At 40.0% G+C, this 17,290-nt stretch overlaps 1 protein-coding gene across 2 annotated transcripts in view; it reads left to right on the top strand.

Annotated features, from left to right (window-relative positions):
- URI1 (URI1 prefoldin like chaperone) overlaps window positions 1–17,290 on the top strand; it is a 57,324-nt gene that overhangs the window by 20,734 nt on the left and 19,300 nt on the right. For both annotated transcript variants that reach the window (XM_035117478.3, XM_088671844.1), the window contains 3 exons: window positions 4,236–4,270; window positions 7,724–7,802; window positions 10,195–10,330. In XM_035117478.3, coding sequence (XP_034973369.1) covers window positions 4,236–4,270; window positions 7,724–7,802; window positions 10,195–10,330 — 250 coding nt within the window. The remainder of the gene's footprint in view (window positions 1–4,235; window positions 4,271–7,723; window positions 7,803–10,194; window positions 10,331–17,290) is intronic.

The following is a 17,290-nucleotide window of genomic DNA, read 5'->3' as shown; positions in this document are numbered from 1 at the left end:
AAAAAAACAGCAAAAAAAGCATATGCTTCCAATTTACATATTTACTAATTAAAAAAAGCTTCCTGGAAACATTAAGCAGACTATCTTGAGTAACCTTTAACATTGTAGCTAATGGATATCGCCTGGAAATTTTCATAGAAGGTCTTCTAAATAATGTAAATGATTATGAATATGTAACTAGTTAATATGCAGCTACGAAAGGATTATCATGTAGAGGTTAATGAACACGCTGCACTTCACGGTTTGTGGGGCTTTTGCTTTTGTGCCTTTAGCTCACTTCATGCTTGGAAAGTCATGCATTGGGAATGGAAAGCTTCCTGTTTCCCTTTCTGGAAATGGGGCACTTGAGCTGGAACTTTCTTAAAAGGTTTCATAAACATTTTTAGTGTTGTTCAATGCCAACTTCCCAAACCTTTTCATTATACAGCCCATAACAGTAGTAGTACCGGTAGTAATGGCAGTACTTATGTAGCATATTATTCACATACGTTAGTCTAGTAATCCTTATTACAGTCCTGTAAGGTAGGCCAGTGTTAGTACCCCCACAATGCCGAGAAATCGGCCAGTTCATTCATACTGTGAATATACTTTGAGTTTCATAAATTCATAGAATGGTAGAGTTTGAAGGAACCCTGAGGGTTATCTAGTCCAACCCCCTGCAATGCAGGAATCATACCTGACAGATGGCCATCCAACGTCTGTTTAAAATCCTCCTAGGAAGGAGAGTCCACCACCTCTTCTGAGAGTCTCTTCCATTGTCAAAGAAGCTCATACTGTCAGAAAGTTCTTCCTGATACTTAGTTGGAATCACCACTGTAGCAAGAAAAGCCACTCTAGCATTAAAGCATTAGTGTGTGCTCCCATGTGGCCGAGCTGAGTCAATGCAGTGGGAGGAAGAGGAGGAGCAGGCGGGGTAGGGAGGAAGGGCCACAGCTCACTAGCAGAGTTTCCATCCCGCATGCAGAATGTCCCAGGCTCAATCCCTAATGGCATCTCCAGGTGAGGCTTGGGAGAGATGCCTGCCTGAATCCCTGCAGAGCCACTGCCAGTCAGTGGCATCAGTATTTCTCAAACCTGAGTTTGTATGCTACCTACTTTCTGATTTCTTCATGCACGTTGATTCTGTCCCTTACTTCCTGATTCTGAATTTAGTTTGCTGTAAGTGTTGTTCACCCTAGTCCCGTCCCCCCCAATCAAAATCTGAAACCACAATTTGTGCACTAGCTATGGCAAACTATGGTTTGTGGTAACCATTTACGTAGTTTGCGTAGTTTGGATGTTGTGGTTGACTATATGGAAGAAGTTATGGTGAATCACTAAGAGAGACAGAGGAGGAAATGCATACGGTAAACCTATAATCCATTTACAGGGTGTCTGAAATGGAGTCAGTGGCTTGCAACTGAGGCAAAATTTGAACCAGCAACCTCCTAGATCTAGATTGTGGTTTATTATCTTGGCAACAATGCTAGACCAACCAATGAGCTACAACAGCTCTTATCTGAGGACATTAAATTCTTATTTTGATTTATTCTGCTGGAAGTAATGAATAGTTGCCTCATTCTTTTCCAAAAAAACTATTAAGGAACTCTGATTTTAGAAGGGGGAAATTAAATACAGTAGAACACATCTATGTCAGCTACATTTGTTTTAAGATATGCAATTTTTATAGTGTATGGCATAGAATAGGATGATTCTTTCTGTCTCTTCATGTGCAAAAATGACAAGTTTACAACAAATGGATGGGATTTTATGAAAGTAATATTGCTTTACATTTTTAAGTGGATTGTGCAAGCTTCACTCAGGCTGAGTCTACAATCTACCTTGGAGTATCTGAATATAAGCCAAATCTTCATAGTTTTGCCAAGCCCCATCAGTCCCCTCTTTACAAAGAAACCATCTGCACCTGTGCTTTCATGGAACATTGAAGATAAAACATAATTATTCTGGCAAATGTTCCCAGTAGTTGCTTTCACATGTTAGCTTGTTTGTGGGTACATGAGAAACAAATATTTGTAAAAATGATTTGTGAAACCCTATATCCAGATTGGAAATAAGTATGAGTTACTTTATTAAGTTCCTTCTACATGCAGAGTTTTCACAATCCTCAGAGTAAAATTGGTATACATTTACTTCTGATCATACAGTCTGTGGTCCATAGAGCTATTTGCATACTGTATATGCAAACCCTTCTGCTCCCTAGCTGGGGCACTCTATATTTCCTCTACTGAACATACCTTCTTTTTACTGGTTTGGATTCTGGAGCATTTCTTACCTTATGAAGAAGCATTTTGGGAGTGGAGGTACAAGAACTACGGTGGAAAGAAGGAGATTCAGAGTGCTGAAGAGTCCCTATCCATGTTCAGAAGTGTCACCTGCAGTTCCTAACAATTAGACAATAGTTGAGGGAGCTATTCTGAACCTGTAACTTCCCTCTGGGTGAGAATACAGTGGAACCTCTGTTTTCGAACGTAATATGTTCCGGAATACCGCTCGACTTCCGAAACGTTCAAAAACTGAAAGCAGAATCCTCAATTCAATAGGGAAACTCAAAACGGAAACCGCATTGGATGCTCGGGTTCTGAAAAACGTTAGAAAACCAGAACATTTACTTTTGGGTTTTTGGCATTCGGGAACTGAAACGTTCGAAAACAGAGCTTTGACTGTAGCAGTTTGGGAGATGGGGAAAATTATTTTTGTGGGGGCTGCAGTGCTGGGGGAAAGAGTAAAGCCCCTTGCTTACATGTTGTGGTCCCATTCCTGATTGCGTCTTTAGATGCATGCACACATTTTAAGGGGCCAAAGACCTTTCAGCGCAACTGATTACCTATTGTTTCCCATGTGTTGCATATACAGTAGTCTTACCAACTTCCTTCAAAGTTGTATTTATGTTGTGTAGATAGCTCATTTCCCATGAGCTCATGGTATAATATTTTGTACTTGAGAAAGTGCTGCTGTCACCATTATGCGAGACAGGCATTTATTAGATTGGGGTAGTCAATGTGGTATCCTCCAAATGTTATGGGCTACAACTCCCATCATCCCTGACCATTGGCCTTGCTGGCTGGACATTGTTGTCCAAAACATCTGGAGGTTACTACATTGGCAACCCCTGTACATGTATTAGATAATGAGTCACTGACCAACAAGCATCATAACTCCGTCTCCTGTGTTCACATTGTTTTGTAAACTATTCAGAGGCAGTGCAGCTTTACACTGTTAACCATTTAAGTATGGCTTCGTGTGTGCATTTAGCTTGATGAATACCAGAAACGCCCTTCTCTCCTTCCACAAATGTGTCCCACTATCTTGAGAACAACTGGAACAGCCCTTATATATACATTATACCTCCAAGATACAATAAAGGGAATGGTAAAACCCTCTCCTCCCATACCTTCTATATGTGAATAGATTCCTTTGTCACTATGAGGGAGTTTTGAACTCGGGTATTGTCATTACTATTATTATTTATTATTAGTGTTCAAAGCCCAGAATGTGTTTATCAGATTTGAATGCTTTAAAATGTTGGTAGTGTAAATAGTGGGATCTAAAACTTTCATGTGTTTTGTGATATTTTTTTATTGTTTAAATAGTGACAAGAACCTGGTCTTCTAATGTATTTTGGATTAAATAATATTCCTCTTTCCAGAAGTCTGTAAATTGATGGATGTTATAATATTCACTTTTGTGTATGTGTATATATTATGTTTCTGAAATTGTAATCAAAGTTCAAATTGTTTTTTTATATGATTAATCAGATGTTTATTGCACCAGGGTGAAACTGAAGGTCAGATTACAGTTTAGAGTTGTATTAATGAAGAAAAATGTTTTTATGGGTGATTCTGTTTTAAACAAACAGCAAACATGCACTCCTCTTATAAATTATATTTGCTTTATTCTGCAAAGCATGTAACATTGAAAACAGATGTGTAGATAGTACAAAATATTAGTTTTATCTTGTATCATGTGTCATCTCGTTGTTATGGAGCATGCATTGTATCAAAATATGAGTTGGGGAAGGTGTAATTTATTCTATGGTTATCAGTTTGGATTAGAGCATTGTGATAAAGTGGGCTGCTTAAGAACGAATGTTCCCGCGCCTTTGCGCTGACAAATAAAAATGTATAGTGAGACGCCACCAGATCTGTAAAGCGTCTGCTCTAGTTTCTGAAACATTGAGTTTGCAGCTGTGTGCTTGGCCTTGTTTTTTCATGAGCAGTTATCTGTTTTAATGACAGGTGGTCACTAGCTGCCAAGAAAAAATTCAGCACTGGTAAGTGAAAAATGTTTGCTTGCATGCCTATAATACCAATAAAATACTCTACGTGTGTCTTTAGAAAAGTGCAATGCGTATAGTCTTTGGAAAATTGACCAAATTCAAATAATGCTATATTTTGGTACATAATTTTGATCTTGTCCTGGTTATTGAAATGCACCCTTTGCATTTCTGTGATGCTCTATTGCACTATATAGTCATACTTTAAATCTGCATGTCTGTTTAAACAGACACACACTAATTCCCCCTTTCCCCACCCAGAGTAATCATATAGAAAGGCTTAAGTCTATAAATCCACAAAGCACAACTATATATTTTTGTTTCTGTTCCAAGAAAGCTAAAGTGGCAGTAAAGTGCAGTGTGGTTGGGCACTGAAATAGACTTGGGAAGTATCCAAAACGTGTGTATAAGAAGAACTTTGAAAAATCAGGTCTGCAATTTATAAAGGGGTCTATTGGCTTCAAGATAGATAATGGCCTTTTCCCATTTTATCCAATTGCAATGAAAATATATTCGTTTAAAGCCTTAGGTAAACGTGAGACTTCAGAGAGATTATTATCCCTTAAAATATTATCCCTGGCTTGTCTTTGTTGCTCATTTAATGTGATGCTTTTTTAGTTAATAGGAACCATCTTGGGTAAATGAAAGTTTCATATGAGTATCTGACAGGAAAAGGTATATTTAATGGTGAATGATTTTGTATGAGTTATAGAGAGATAACACTTGATCTTAACAGATACCAAATTATGCTACATCCATGCTGCGTTTACCAGGATTTTACGGAGAGAACAACAGGAGCCTTCTTGATTATTGTCTGCAGGGTTATTGCAAAATCACAGCAACTGCCCCTTTTAGTGGAGAGATTAAACTTTTGGTTATACACCATCAAGCATATAATATTTTAAATTTATTTTAAGAGGCTTTTCTTCATGCCCAAAAGACCTCTGAGCAAATAATTTATAGTTCGTGTGTGTAATAAAATGTTTGGGTTTTAAAAAATAGTTTAAATGCACATAAGTTGCAAGCCATGGATAAGACGAATGGGGAAAGAGGGGAATCAAGACCATCTTTACACCTCATCATCTTAAATTGTGACCATTGGTTTGTAGAAAATGGTCTAAAACTATTGTGCTTTGCTAATGTTTAAAATTCAGAAACCGCATTAATTTCCAATAAGATGGAAATAATAATAATAAAAAATTTTATTTATACCGTGCCCTCCCCAGCCAAGACCGGGCTCAGGGTGGCTAACATCAGGTATAAAAAACAATTGATTAAAATACAACTTAAAAAGAGGATTAAAATACAACTTAAATGCAGCCTCATTTCAGTGGAAGCCCAGAGTCAAAAACTGTTTGTGGGGAGAAAACATCAAATCTTCACCAAGGCCAACTATCCAGTCTGGTCCTACGTGGGCCAGAAGAAAAAAAAAAGCCAGGGAAGTCCCCAAATAGGGGTTCCATCACAGAAGGAAAAGGAAAGGGGGGGAGGGGGACCAGGCTGATTCCAAGCCAAAGGCCAGGCGGAACAACTCTGTCTTACAGGCCCTGCAGAAAGAAATTGGATCCCGCAGGGCCCTGGTCTCATGAGTCAGAGCTTTCTACTAGGCCAGAGCCAGTGTTGAAACGATTGAGGCTAATCTGACTTCCTTAGGGCCTGGGACCTCTAGAGTGTCGCTATTTATGGACCTTAAGGTCCTCTCCTCTGCGGGGCATACCAGGAGAGGCGGTCCCGTAGGTACGAGGGTCCTAGGCCACAAAGGGCTTTAATGGTCAAAACCAGCATCTTAAACCTATAGTGGTTTATAGTGGTGCCCAGTATAAAAAGATTTCTGCTTGAGAATCTGAAAGATTCACGTCCATTCAGAATTGACAGGGCTGAGCTAGATGGACCAATAGTGTGGCCTTCCATAAGGCAGCTTCATCTGCTCCTTTCTAAAATTGGGTGCTTATCTGAATGTGCACCCCTATGCTGCGCCAACTGGTTCTGCACAGCTGCATGAAATGAGTTATATAGGATGAAAGTCTTGCCATGCAGGGAGTGGAATTGCCAGTGTAAAGTGGCAAGGCAGGGGCATCACCATGGTTGCTTGGGCGAAGGAGATGTCCCTTGTCTCCATCTCTCACTCAAAGCAGTAGTGGATCATGGCAATAGTGGATGCAAACAGGCAACCAAAACGCATAAGAAAGTGGAAGGTAGATGTTTTGCAAATATTTTGACATACACAGCCAGAAACATTCTCAGGATAAAATATCACTATAAAATATTTTGAAAAGCATTTCAAAACAACAATTTAAAAGGTCCCTACATATTCCTCTATGGCAGTGATGGCCAAACTTGGCCCTACACCTGTTTTGGAACTACAGGTACCATCATCCCCGACCACTGGTCCTGTTAGCTAGGGATGATGGGAGTTGTAATCCCAAAACAGCTGGAGGGCCAAGTTTGGCCATCACTGCTCTATGGTAATCACTGACTCTATGCTCACACATGCAGGCATAGCGCTGTTACTGTGAATCTTGTGCAACGCTCCCGTCCCTTTCAGATATTCAGTTCTAAGTTTTGTAATAAAGTTTTACAGATGGAGTGCCACAGATCTGATTTCCTGGGAATGTCTGTTTCTGTGTTGTATTAGTTAAGCCCTTATCATGATCTGCCTGTTTCTTCCCTCAGACTAGTAACCTAGGTGGTCAGTTTATTTATTTTATTTGTTTGAAATATTTATAAGTAGGGAAGTACGAGTGTAGAGTAAGGAATCTATTGACCTGATAGGCACTGTGCCCAGCACCCATCCACAAAGGTAAATGGTTTTCACTGAATGGGCTAAGCATCTTCTTTTACTACAGTTGTTCTCTTACTGCCTTACAGACTGTGTTGTGATCATGCCAGGCAAAGAGAACAGTTGCACAAAATGAAGACCTTTTATGTTCTTCCCTGCACAAACCCCTTTAAAATTCGTTTGTAATTCTATTGATTTAAACATCAAACCTCCAAAACAGTCAGATATGCTATCCTTAAGAAATGAGTCCCAAATCACAAATGACAAGTCTCGCTGTCTCTCGAGATATATATACATCTACTCAGAAGTAAGTCCTATTGAATTCAGTAGGGTTTACGCCCAGGTAAATGGATATAGGATTGCAGCCCAATAGAACTTGGTCTTACGCTATCATATTTTAGCTATCTTCTAGGAATCATTTTCCCTCCGTGGGCAATGTGCATTTGTGGTATTGTTTACATTATTTTCACGCACCTATTTTACAATAGGGAATTTAGTAATGCCTTGAAAGTATTTGCAGCAGGGTCCATTTTTGCATTCTCTGAACCATGGCAATTTCTCTCTCTGCTTTTATATTCAAACCCCAACTGAAAAGTTATTAGCAAACTTGTGTACCTTGTTCTTAAAGTTTGTTGGGATTGAAAGTAACATGGTTTCAATTCTGCCAACAGGAAGAAGGTGGAGAGTGACTATGAAGCTCTTCAGGAACGACTTGGCACATTGCCTGACAAACTCTCTTATGATATCATGGTAGGTACTATTTACCAGTTCAGTGGAATTATAGGCAACCTTGTTTATTATGGTCCACTGCAGATAGCGTTGCACAAACTACTAACCAGCAGTTGTCCTGTGGTTTGTACACTGCTTTTTTCCTTCTCCTTTGCACACTCTTTCCCTTTCCATAGGCAGCCCTGGTACAATGCAACCATGGTTAGGGTTTGCAGACAATGGTTTAAGCTAGTGATGTATAATGTTAACACTGGTGCAGACATATCATTGCACTACACTTAGCTCCAAGAAGGATTCAATTAGCCCATGAAATGCTTGTGACCATCTAAAGGTTGTTAGATTTGGAACATCATATCTGTGCTAGAGCTATTTGCACTTGCTTTGGATTGGCTCTGACTGACCACTCCAACCCTTGCAAAGGTGGGGGACCAATTAGGTAAGGCATTGTTCAGTTGGTGAAGAACTGTGACAGGGAATACCTTCCCTAATGAGGTGTGTCAGTCTCCAGTCTCCCTCCCTATTAACTTTTAGAAGAAATTTGAAAGCATTCCTGTCTACACAGACATTTGATGGTTGAAAGTTCTGTCCCCGTTCACCCTGAAATTATTAATTTGGGAGTATGTGATTGCTTTTAAGAGTCTTTAAACTTTTTTAAAAAAGGTTTTAAAGTATTTTAAAGAAGTTTAATGGAATTGTTTTAGTATTGACATGTGTGCTGCCCTGGGTTCCTTTTGTGGAAGGTGCAGGATTTGTTTAATAAATAAATAAATACAGTAATGAAGGTATTGTAGTTAGCAATGATTGATTATAGACAGTGTTTAAATGTATGTTTTCCTATTCCTGTCTTGTTTCTTGAAATCTATAATAAATTATAATCTCCAAATTTTTGACAGACATACTAAGACAAAATCAAACACGTTTGATAGAGCCTGTTTATTTTATTGAAACCTATAATTAAAACTGCAATACACACTAATTTCCTGTGAGGTGGAGAAGCAAGAAAGCAATCGTATTTCCTGAGTTTTAAATTGTGGGTATTGATTTGTATAAAAAGCTAGTTTTTGTTTCATGGAAACCAAAAGAGATATTTTCTTGTTCCTTCCATTCCTAGGATATCTCAGTTGGACTTTTACTCTCGTTGGGATCTGTATGCTTTTAAATTTGGGCTAATTGTCAAAGATTTCAAATTCAGTATTTCAGTGTATTCACAGAACTTAAGATGTTAGTAATGAAACATAACATTCTCTACCTTTAGGATTCTAACTAAAATGCTAATGGATGGAACATTAGAAGATAATGTCAGTTTCATGACTCGGCAATGTGCACACATCACGTGTCCTTAATTTATTTCCTGGTTTTATGGTGAAACTCATCTGGGAACATAAAAGCATGCTATATTTAAATAATAATAATGACAATAATAACAATATGAGCTCTTGTACTTGTGTTGCATTAAAGAAGCTTCCATGGAGAGACTTTTGTTCTGGTTTGCTACAAAATTAGCTGAAACAGAGACCTGCTTGCTTGATAATATAAAACGAACTGAAGTTATTATGGCCCTAAGAGTCCCCCCCCCCACCACACACCGATTGCTTGGCCAGTTTCAGTATTGTCCTGTAAGATTTAAGAGTGATTGGTAGGACCCAGACCAATCCTTGCTGTTAAAGGCCAACCATCCCCTGACTCTTGACTTGCTCTTGTCATCCACCTTCCAAGAGAGCAGTACATTGGATGTTGGTAGATCTGCATTAAACGGTTTGCTCATATGAATCCATTTAAAAGTTAATTTTATGTCCAGTTTCTGAGAAACCAGTGTCTCTTCTAGGTGCCAGCTTTCTCGCATGGAAAAGGTTGTTGGCTAAGTAGATGCTCCTGTAACTTCAAACATGCCTGGCTATGTTTTACTTCCACTGTTGGAGATAACATGATTCTGAATGCCAGTTTTGGGGAATCACAATTATGGAGAGTGCTATTGCACTCAGCTCCTGCTTTCGGGCTTCCCATGGGCATCTGTGAGAACAGAACTAAATGGGCAGTTGGCCTGATCCAGCAGGCTCTTATGTCTGAACATGATTGCCTCCCTAGACCTGACTTTGTAAGTTTGAGCAGACTCTACATTTGTGGTGCAGTTGATCTGTGGATCTTTGTGCCAAATGATGTGAGGGTAGCTAATCATAAAACATGGATAGAAAAATAATTAGACATTCATGAAAGCTAGGGATTAATTAACACTGTCATTGATTAATTAAAATCTTACATTATACCATGACTGCCAATTGGTATCCTGAAGCTTTAAGACTGCCAGCAAGCTCTCGTACTAGCCATTGATGAGATATAGGACTGGATGTTTCTCACTATTGCACAAGGTAGACTTCCTTTCATCTTCTTTACCATTGCTTTGTTCCTCTGACAGGTACCTTTTGGTCCCCTTGCTTTCATGCCAGGAAGACTGGTTCACACTAATGAGATCACAGTTCTTCTTGGAGACAACTGGTTTGCAAAATGTTCAGCAAAGCAGGCCAGCAGTCTAGTGGAGCACAGAAAAAAACGTAAGTATCTTACTAAGATCGTGAAAATCTCTCATGTTGAGGTGTGGTTCAAAAAAGGTCTAAATGAAAAGTTTAAAAAGGAGTGCTTTATTGTACTAACACATAACAAATTAAAATAAAAACTTCAGCTTTGCAAATTACTGCATAATCGAACTTCAGAGTGCGCAGATCAGAATGTACTTGTGACGCAATGCTTAAAATGAAATCATGAAATGGCAATACTGATTGCATTAACATATAGTACCGTAATACTTCTCAACTGTAAATTACAGTAGGCAGCCTTCAATACAAATATTGGCATAGTCATAGAATTGTAGAATTGGAAGCGACCCCAAGGGTAATCTATTCCAATCCCCCGCAATGCAGGAATCACAGTTAAAGAATCCCTGACAGATGGCCATCCAAGCTATGCTTAAAAATCTCAAGTGAAGAAGAGTCCACCACCTTTCGAGGTAGTCCATTCCATTGTCAAACAGCTTTTACCGTCAGAAAGTTAATCTTCTTTCTGGTAATTTGAATCCCTTGGTTTGGTTGCTCCCCTCTGGAGCAGCAGAAAGCGAGCTTGCTCCATCTTCTATGTGACAGTGCTTCAGATATTTGAAGATAGCTCTCGTGTCACCTCTCAGTCCTCTCTTCTCCAGGCTAAACATATTCACCGCCATCAACCGTTTCCAGACCCTTTATCACCTTGGTCTCCTTTCTCTGCACAAAATTGACTGGCGTATAATGAAGGATAATAAAATAGGATTTTTATATTGCCTGTTTTCATTCATTATTTATTATACTGTACTGCTTCTGTATCTTACGTAAGGTTGGGGGTATTCTAGATTGTTTTAATTTTTGTAGGACATCTTGGTTCTCCTCTTAAAGAAAAGCTGCATTGAAATGTATTTTTTTTTAAATGCACCCATAAATAAAATTATTCCAGGCAGATAAAAGTTTGATCTCTTCATCCTGAATTTGATCCTTTGTCTCTCAAAGAATTGTTCATTGTTAACATTCTCTTCTTTTAAGAAGCAGTCTATAGACTATAAGAATTATGAGGCTTTATAATGGTTTTATAACAGTATTAAGGGCACAACCTATACTGAAAGCATCACCAGCTAACAGAAAAACAGAATTTGTGAAAGCCCTGCTGTGCTGGCAGAACTTGAGATGTACCACTACCATGAATGATACATAGGCTGAACAGCTAAAATGGGATGGAATTATAGGTAGAACGTGGATGGTACAAGGATGGAACATTTTCATTGTATCCTGTTTATCTTCAATCTTATCGTCAGATGTCCAGAATGCTGCAGACATTAACATTCCCTTGCAATCAGATCTGCATAGCTGCTGCTTAGCTACCTAACCAGCTTTAAGGTTCTGCTACTTCCATATAGGGGACACGGGTGGCGCTGTGGGTTAAACCACAGAGCCTAGGGCTTGCCGCTCAGTAGGTCGGTGGTTCGAATCCCCGCGACAGGGTGAGCTCCCATTGCTCGGTCCCAGCTCCTGCCAACCTAGCAGTTCGAAAGCACGTCAAAGTGCAAGTAGATAAATAGGTACCGCTACAGTGGGAAGGTAAATAGCGTTTCTGTGTGCTGCTCTGGTTTGCCAAAGCAGCTTTGTCATGCTGGCCACATGACCTGGAAGCTGTACGCTGGCTCCCTCAGCCAATAGAGCGAGATGAGCGCCGCAACTCCAGAGTCGGTCATGACTGGACTGATTGGTCAGGGGTCCTTTTACCTTTATACTTTTTCATTGGCCGCATCAATGTTGTGAAATGTTCTCTGTGCTAAAAGGTACTTCAGTATTGGCATTCAGCCAGTTCTTGAAGACACACCTCTTTAGATAAGCATCCGCTGATCTGAGCGTCTTTCTTTTATTGCTGTTTCAACTGGTCCTAATTCTTGTGCTGTTCTAATTGGCCTGTTTTATTGTACATTTTAACTGTGGGTGTTTATTTTAATGTTTTGATGGAATTCTTTTATTGTGTTTTTAAATTGAATGTTTCTATTTTTGTTATCATTTTATATTTGTAAACTGCTTAGAAGCCTCTGTGGCAATTATAAAAATTTATACCAATAATAATAGTTTATACCAGCCCTGGTGCAAATAGTCTGGGAGGACAAATGGGAAAAAGCCATCCTGCTTCCTGGCCTCAACATTTCATAGGATATGCATAGGATTCATAGGATAACGCAGCACCCACCATTATATAAACCCCACAAAGGGACGTGACTGCACAGATGATAAGGCATGAGCATGGAGCTATGTCTCTTTGACTCCATGTTGTATGCATTTGGAGCTCCAAGGGTCATTTCTGATGGGAAACTATGCAGAAAACATACTTCACACCAAACAGCTGGCCTCAGAACACAGAGGGAAACTTAAGCACATTGCCATTGCAAAAGATGTGTGTGTGTCAGGATGAAGCACAGCACACAGGTAAGAAAGGGACCATGTCTTGCTCCCTTTGACATGTTTGAAAAAGCATCTTCTGAACTTTCCCCTCTAACATTCTCCCCTCCCCCAGCAACAGTGGGAAGTTAGTGCCCCCACACCAGGGGAGTCACTTGGTGACACACACAGGTAAGCTCTCTGTTCGTACAGGCCAGGTGATCCAGTCCACCCATTACCACTGTTGGTCAAACAGTTGTTAACACCTTTGCTGTGCAGGCTCACAGCCCTGGTGTATGGAGCTGAACCCAATGTCCTCTAAAACCCATGGGGAGGAAGGAAACAGACATCAACACTCTCTGACTTTCTACTTTGTAGACAAAAAAACTACTGCCTATCCAGGTTCAGGGACTATGTGCTTCAGCTGCTGTTTCTCAGTACTCTCTTTCCTGCTTCACTCTCCATAGACCTCTCTCCATGTCCCATTCTGTGCTGACCACGAGGGAGTCATCCCACCTAAGACCAGCAGCAGTGACCAAAATGCTCCCAGCTCCATGAGATCATTAGCCCACTTGCTCTAGACCCTTACAAACCCTGTGACACAGAGTTGCACAATTGGTTAAAGAGTCCCCAGCATGGGGTTGGTGCTATCAAAAACACTGTACTTGCTGTACTGCTGTCTATCAAGCCCTTATCCAAGGTACACATCTTGTTGGAGTGACTAGCCAACAATCCCACACATGTTGTCTTTTCCTTTCAGGAGATTCTCCATCCCAGATGCTCTCTAGTAAATGCTTTGATATTGCCACATGTGGTGTTGCTTTGTTGCTAGGGAGTGGTCGGTAAGCCCCCGGTATGGAAGTGGAGTATTTCCAGGCATCCCCAAACTGCGGCCCTCCAGATGTTTTGGCCTACAACTCCCATGATCCCTAGCTAACAGGACCAGTGGCCAGGGATGATGGGAATTGTAGTCCAAAACATCTGGAGGGCCGAAGTTTGGGGATGCCTGGTTTAGACAACACTGGGGAGGGAAGCCTAGTAATAGATTTGGTGACAGCGGCCCCTCTGCTGCCTGATAACTCAGGTTCCCTTTACTGTGAGGGGGCAGTCTAGGGTGAGAATTTGGGGGGACTGGTTGGTAGTGTAAGAGCCACCTGAATGACATGCTGATAGCAGGTGATGCTGGGGTGAGAGTTGTAAAAGCAATATACCTCAATGCTGTATGTTTCCTGGAGGGTAAGGGTGAGGCATTTACAGGTCTGCTGATTTGATACGGTATTAGTTATAGATGCACCTGAACTCTGTCTTGTTTGAATGTCCTGAATTGTAAGCTAATACAATTGTAAGTGAACGAGCAGGGCAGGAACTGTTTGACCTGCCGGAAGGCTTTCTGGAAGCATCTGTTTGACCACTGTGTGAATCAGGATTCTAGGCTACGTGGACAGCAGGGCTCTTTGTATGTTCTTAACTGCCCACCTCCACTTGCCCATCTCTCAGGTAATGGAACTTGTCATTTATTGTAATGTGTGAAAGTTGGCTCACCTTTGGGTAAAACTTGCTTACATTTCATTAAAAAGAAAACTCCAAAAGTCATATAAGCCTGGATGATGATGATGATGATGATGATTGAATGAATTAGTCCATTGCAAATGAAAAGAAACATATTATCAGAAAGCTTTTTAAAAGTGTATGCATTACTGCATGCATATATGCCCCCCCACGTGTGTGTGTGTGTGTGTGTGTGTGTGTGTGTGTGTGTGTGTGTGTGTGTGGATATGAGAGAGAGAGTGAAACTATTTCTAAAGGCACAAATAAGTCATCCTTAGTCCATTCAGAAACATGTAAACTCTCTATAATATCCAAAAAGGAATATTTGTTCCTTTGATTCTTGACACAGAGTGAAGCTCTGTTATAAAGCCTGATCAGAACAGAAAGGTGCTAGCAAATAATCTTTCAAAGCTACGAATCATACTTGCAAATCGTATTTGTTCTCAGTATCTAATTATAATCTATTAGGTAAATACTGCTTTTAATATTCCTCAAATGTATACTGAAGACCCCCAACAAAAGCTTTGTTAAAACCCAGATAAAGTTACTTAGGTGCCAAATCCTCCTACACAATCCCTTAAAAGCAAGAAAATAACAAGTTGCATTAAAGGAAACTTCTTTACTGTGCCTTAACACCCACATGTCAAATTAACAGCTCTTGCTGATGACTTAGTACCTCCACGACGTGTTGCCCTCCACCTCCAACATATTAGGGTAAACAATGCTCTCATTACATTTTTTCCAACTCTCACTGAAGACCACAATTGGATCTCCAGCCAAAAGCTGCATTAGCATGGTTTTACGCTATACATTGTGCCTTGACGATGTGTGTGGTGAGTTCTCTTTTGTGCAGTATAATGGCATGACTGAGGACGGTTTATTCTCAAAATACCAGTTGCATAAGAAAATTATAAAATAGAGAGAAGCTATAAGATATTCACACTAAATATTTTTGATGGAGGAAATTCATACATTTCAAGTTTTTCCTCCAACACTCTGTAATGTCTCTTTAATTCACTTTGCAGATAGGTCTTCTATATTCAGAAGGAAAGAATCAAGCAAGCAAAAGCAGTTCAGTTTTCTTAAACAATTTCTGTATCAGACTTGACTATTGCAGTTATTAACTAATTGAGATCTGATATGGGTGCTATTTATTTATTTAAGGAATTTACACCCTGTTTTTCAAGGGATAGGCAATGTTTCATGCCCATGAAAAACCTTTATCGTGATGGACTAATCAAAAGACTTGAGTTTTAATTCCGCAGATTGAAAATTATAGGCCGACTATGTTTTGGCTATTGATCAAAGTCAAGTGGTATAACAATTTTAGATTATTGTCTTCTTCTTTACAGTTTTTCATTACTCTTCCAAGCACTATGTTCACCTTGTCAGGCCGCTGAACTGAATCTGATTCCAAACAATATAACTAGACAGTGCTCTGGACTCTTTCACAGAGTCTGTATATTAGCAGAATCAGGTTCAGCTTGCAAATGAGTTTAAGAGAACCAGTGACTAGCTACTGTCTTACAACCGTTATCAAATAACAGTTCCTTCTTAATAGATATGTATGTGTGAAGCCAAATGTTTGTAATACAGAACTCATGCAGTGGGACTGAACATGTTGGGTTGGGCTTTAGGGCCCTGTGAATCAGGCAGGCCATGTGAAGCAGGAACACAGTTGGGTTGACTGGGTTGCCATATTAAAATCCATCAGGGTTGTGGATATTTCAGCACTGTGAAGTGATCTCTGATGCTTGATGTATACATGAGTTCAGTAGAAGCCTAGAGACTGTAACACATTTCTTTTGTCATTGCTTTCATAATTCATTAGTAACCTTAAACAAAAAGGCATTGGTGTCCTGCCAATACTGCAGTTTTTCTGCTATGTGAAACTAATTAATTAATTAAACTAATTGATTTTTAAGCATTGTTTCTCATCTGTGAGGCTGAGCTGCTTGTTTTCTTTGCTGGATTTCCAAAACATTGCAGAGCCAACAGAATCTACCTGAAAGCCAGGCCACTGTTCCCCAAGATTAGCAAAGGTGACAAAATCAGACGGCGATCTTCAATGTTAAAAAAGATTTTACGTAGTTTGAACATCAGTATCAGAAAAGGAAAGCACTTTGAAGACTCGCTCACTGGCTCTTGGACTTGCTTTATTCACTGCTAGGATGTGGAACCTGTGGCCTACCAGTTGCTGAGCTAAATTCTCACCATCTCTGGCCATTGGCTATGCTGGGTGTGGCTTCTGGGAGTTGTAGTCCATCAACACCTGAAGGGCCACAGGTCCCCCAACTTTGATTTCATAGATACTTTCTTTTTCATAGATAATAGAGTAATGTAAAAAATACAGAAAGGTCCTGTAAATACAAGCAGTTACAGATTCTCTTAGCATCACTGTTAGAATTTTGGCATTCTTGATCTCCTCCTCAAATGGCAGCTGCTGGGACTCCCAGCTCAAATGGAGGCCATAGCAGTGTGGGAGCAATTATCTATTTTTTGACTCTCACTCCACTAGTGGAGCTGCTATTTGTCTCTTGGGAGGTGAGGATGGCATACAAGTACCCTGCCATACAGTACCTGTGTTCCCCCCTCTGCCCCACCCACCTACATACAGCAAATAGCAGCTCAGATTGAGCCGTGATTGAAAAGAATTAACCCCATTCCCTGTGCTCTGACCCCATCTGAATTGAAGGCCACTCCATGAATGCCTCTGCCCTTTTAAATAAGCCCCTGGATCTACTGATGGCATATTTTATGCATGATTGTCCAGTTACATGCCATTCTGCACATAGAAAGAGACAACAGTCCTAAAATTATAGACTGTACCACTTCAGATGGGAGTGTGAAAAGTGGGAGTCATCTTTTGTTTTATGCTCTCCCACATGCTGTAGTGCACGTGGAAATATTCAGAAATATGACATACTCACCCCACTGCAGTCAAAAGTAGTACAGTCCTGAATTGTACCATTTAATTCTTCCTACTGTACAGTAACTTCAGTCCCACATAGATTTGTATTTGCATTA

This window comes from Zootoca vivipara, chromosome 6 (genome assembly GCF_965207765.1).
Source record: "Zootoca vivipara chromosome 6, rZooViv2.hap1.1, whole genome shotgun sequence".
NCBI classification, from domain to species: Eukaryota; Metazoa; Chordata; class Lepidosauria; order Squamata; family Lacertidae; genus Zootoca; species Zootoca vivipara.
This window is presented reverse-complemented; position numbering and strand designations above follow the sequence as displayed.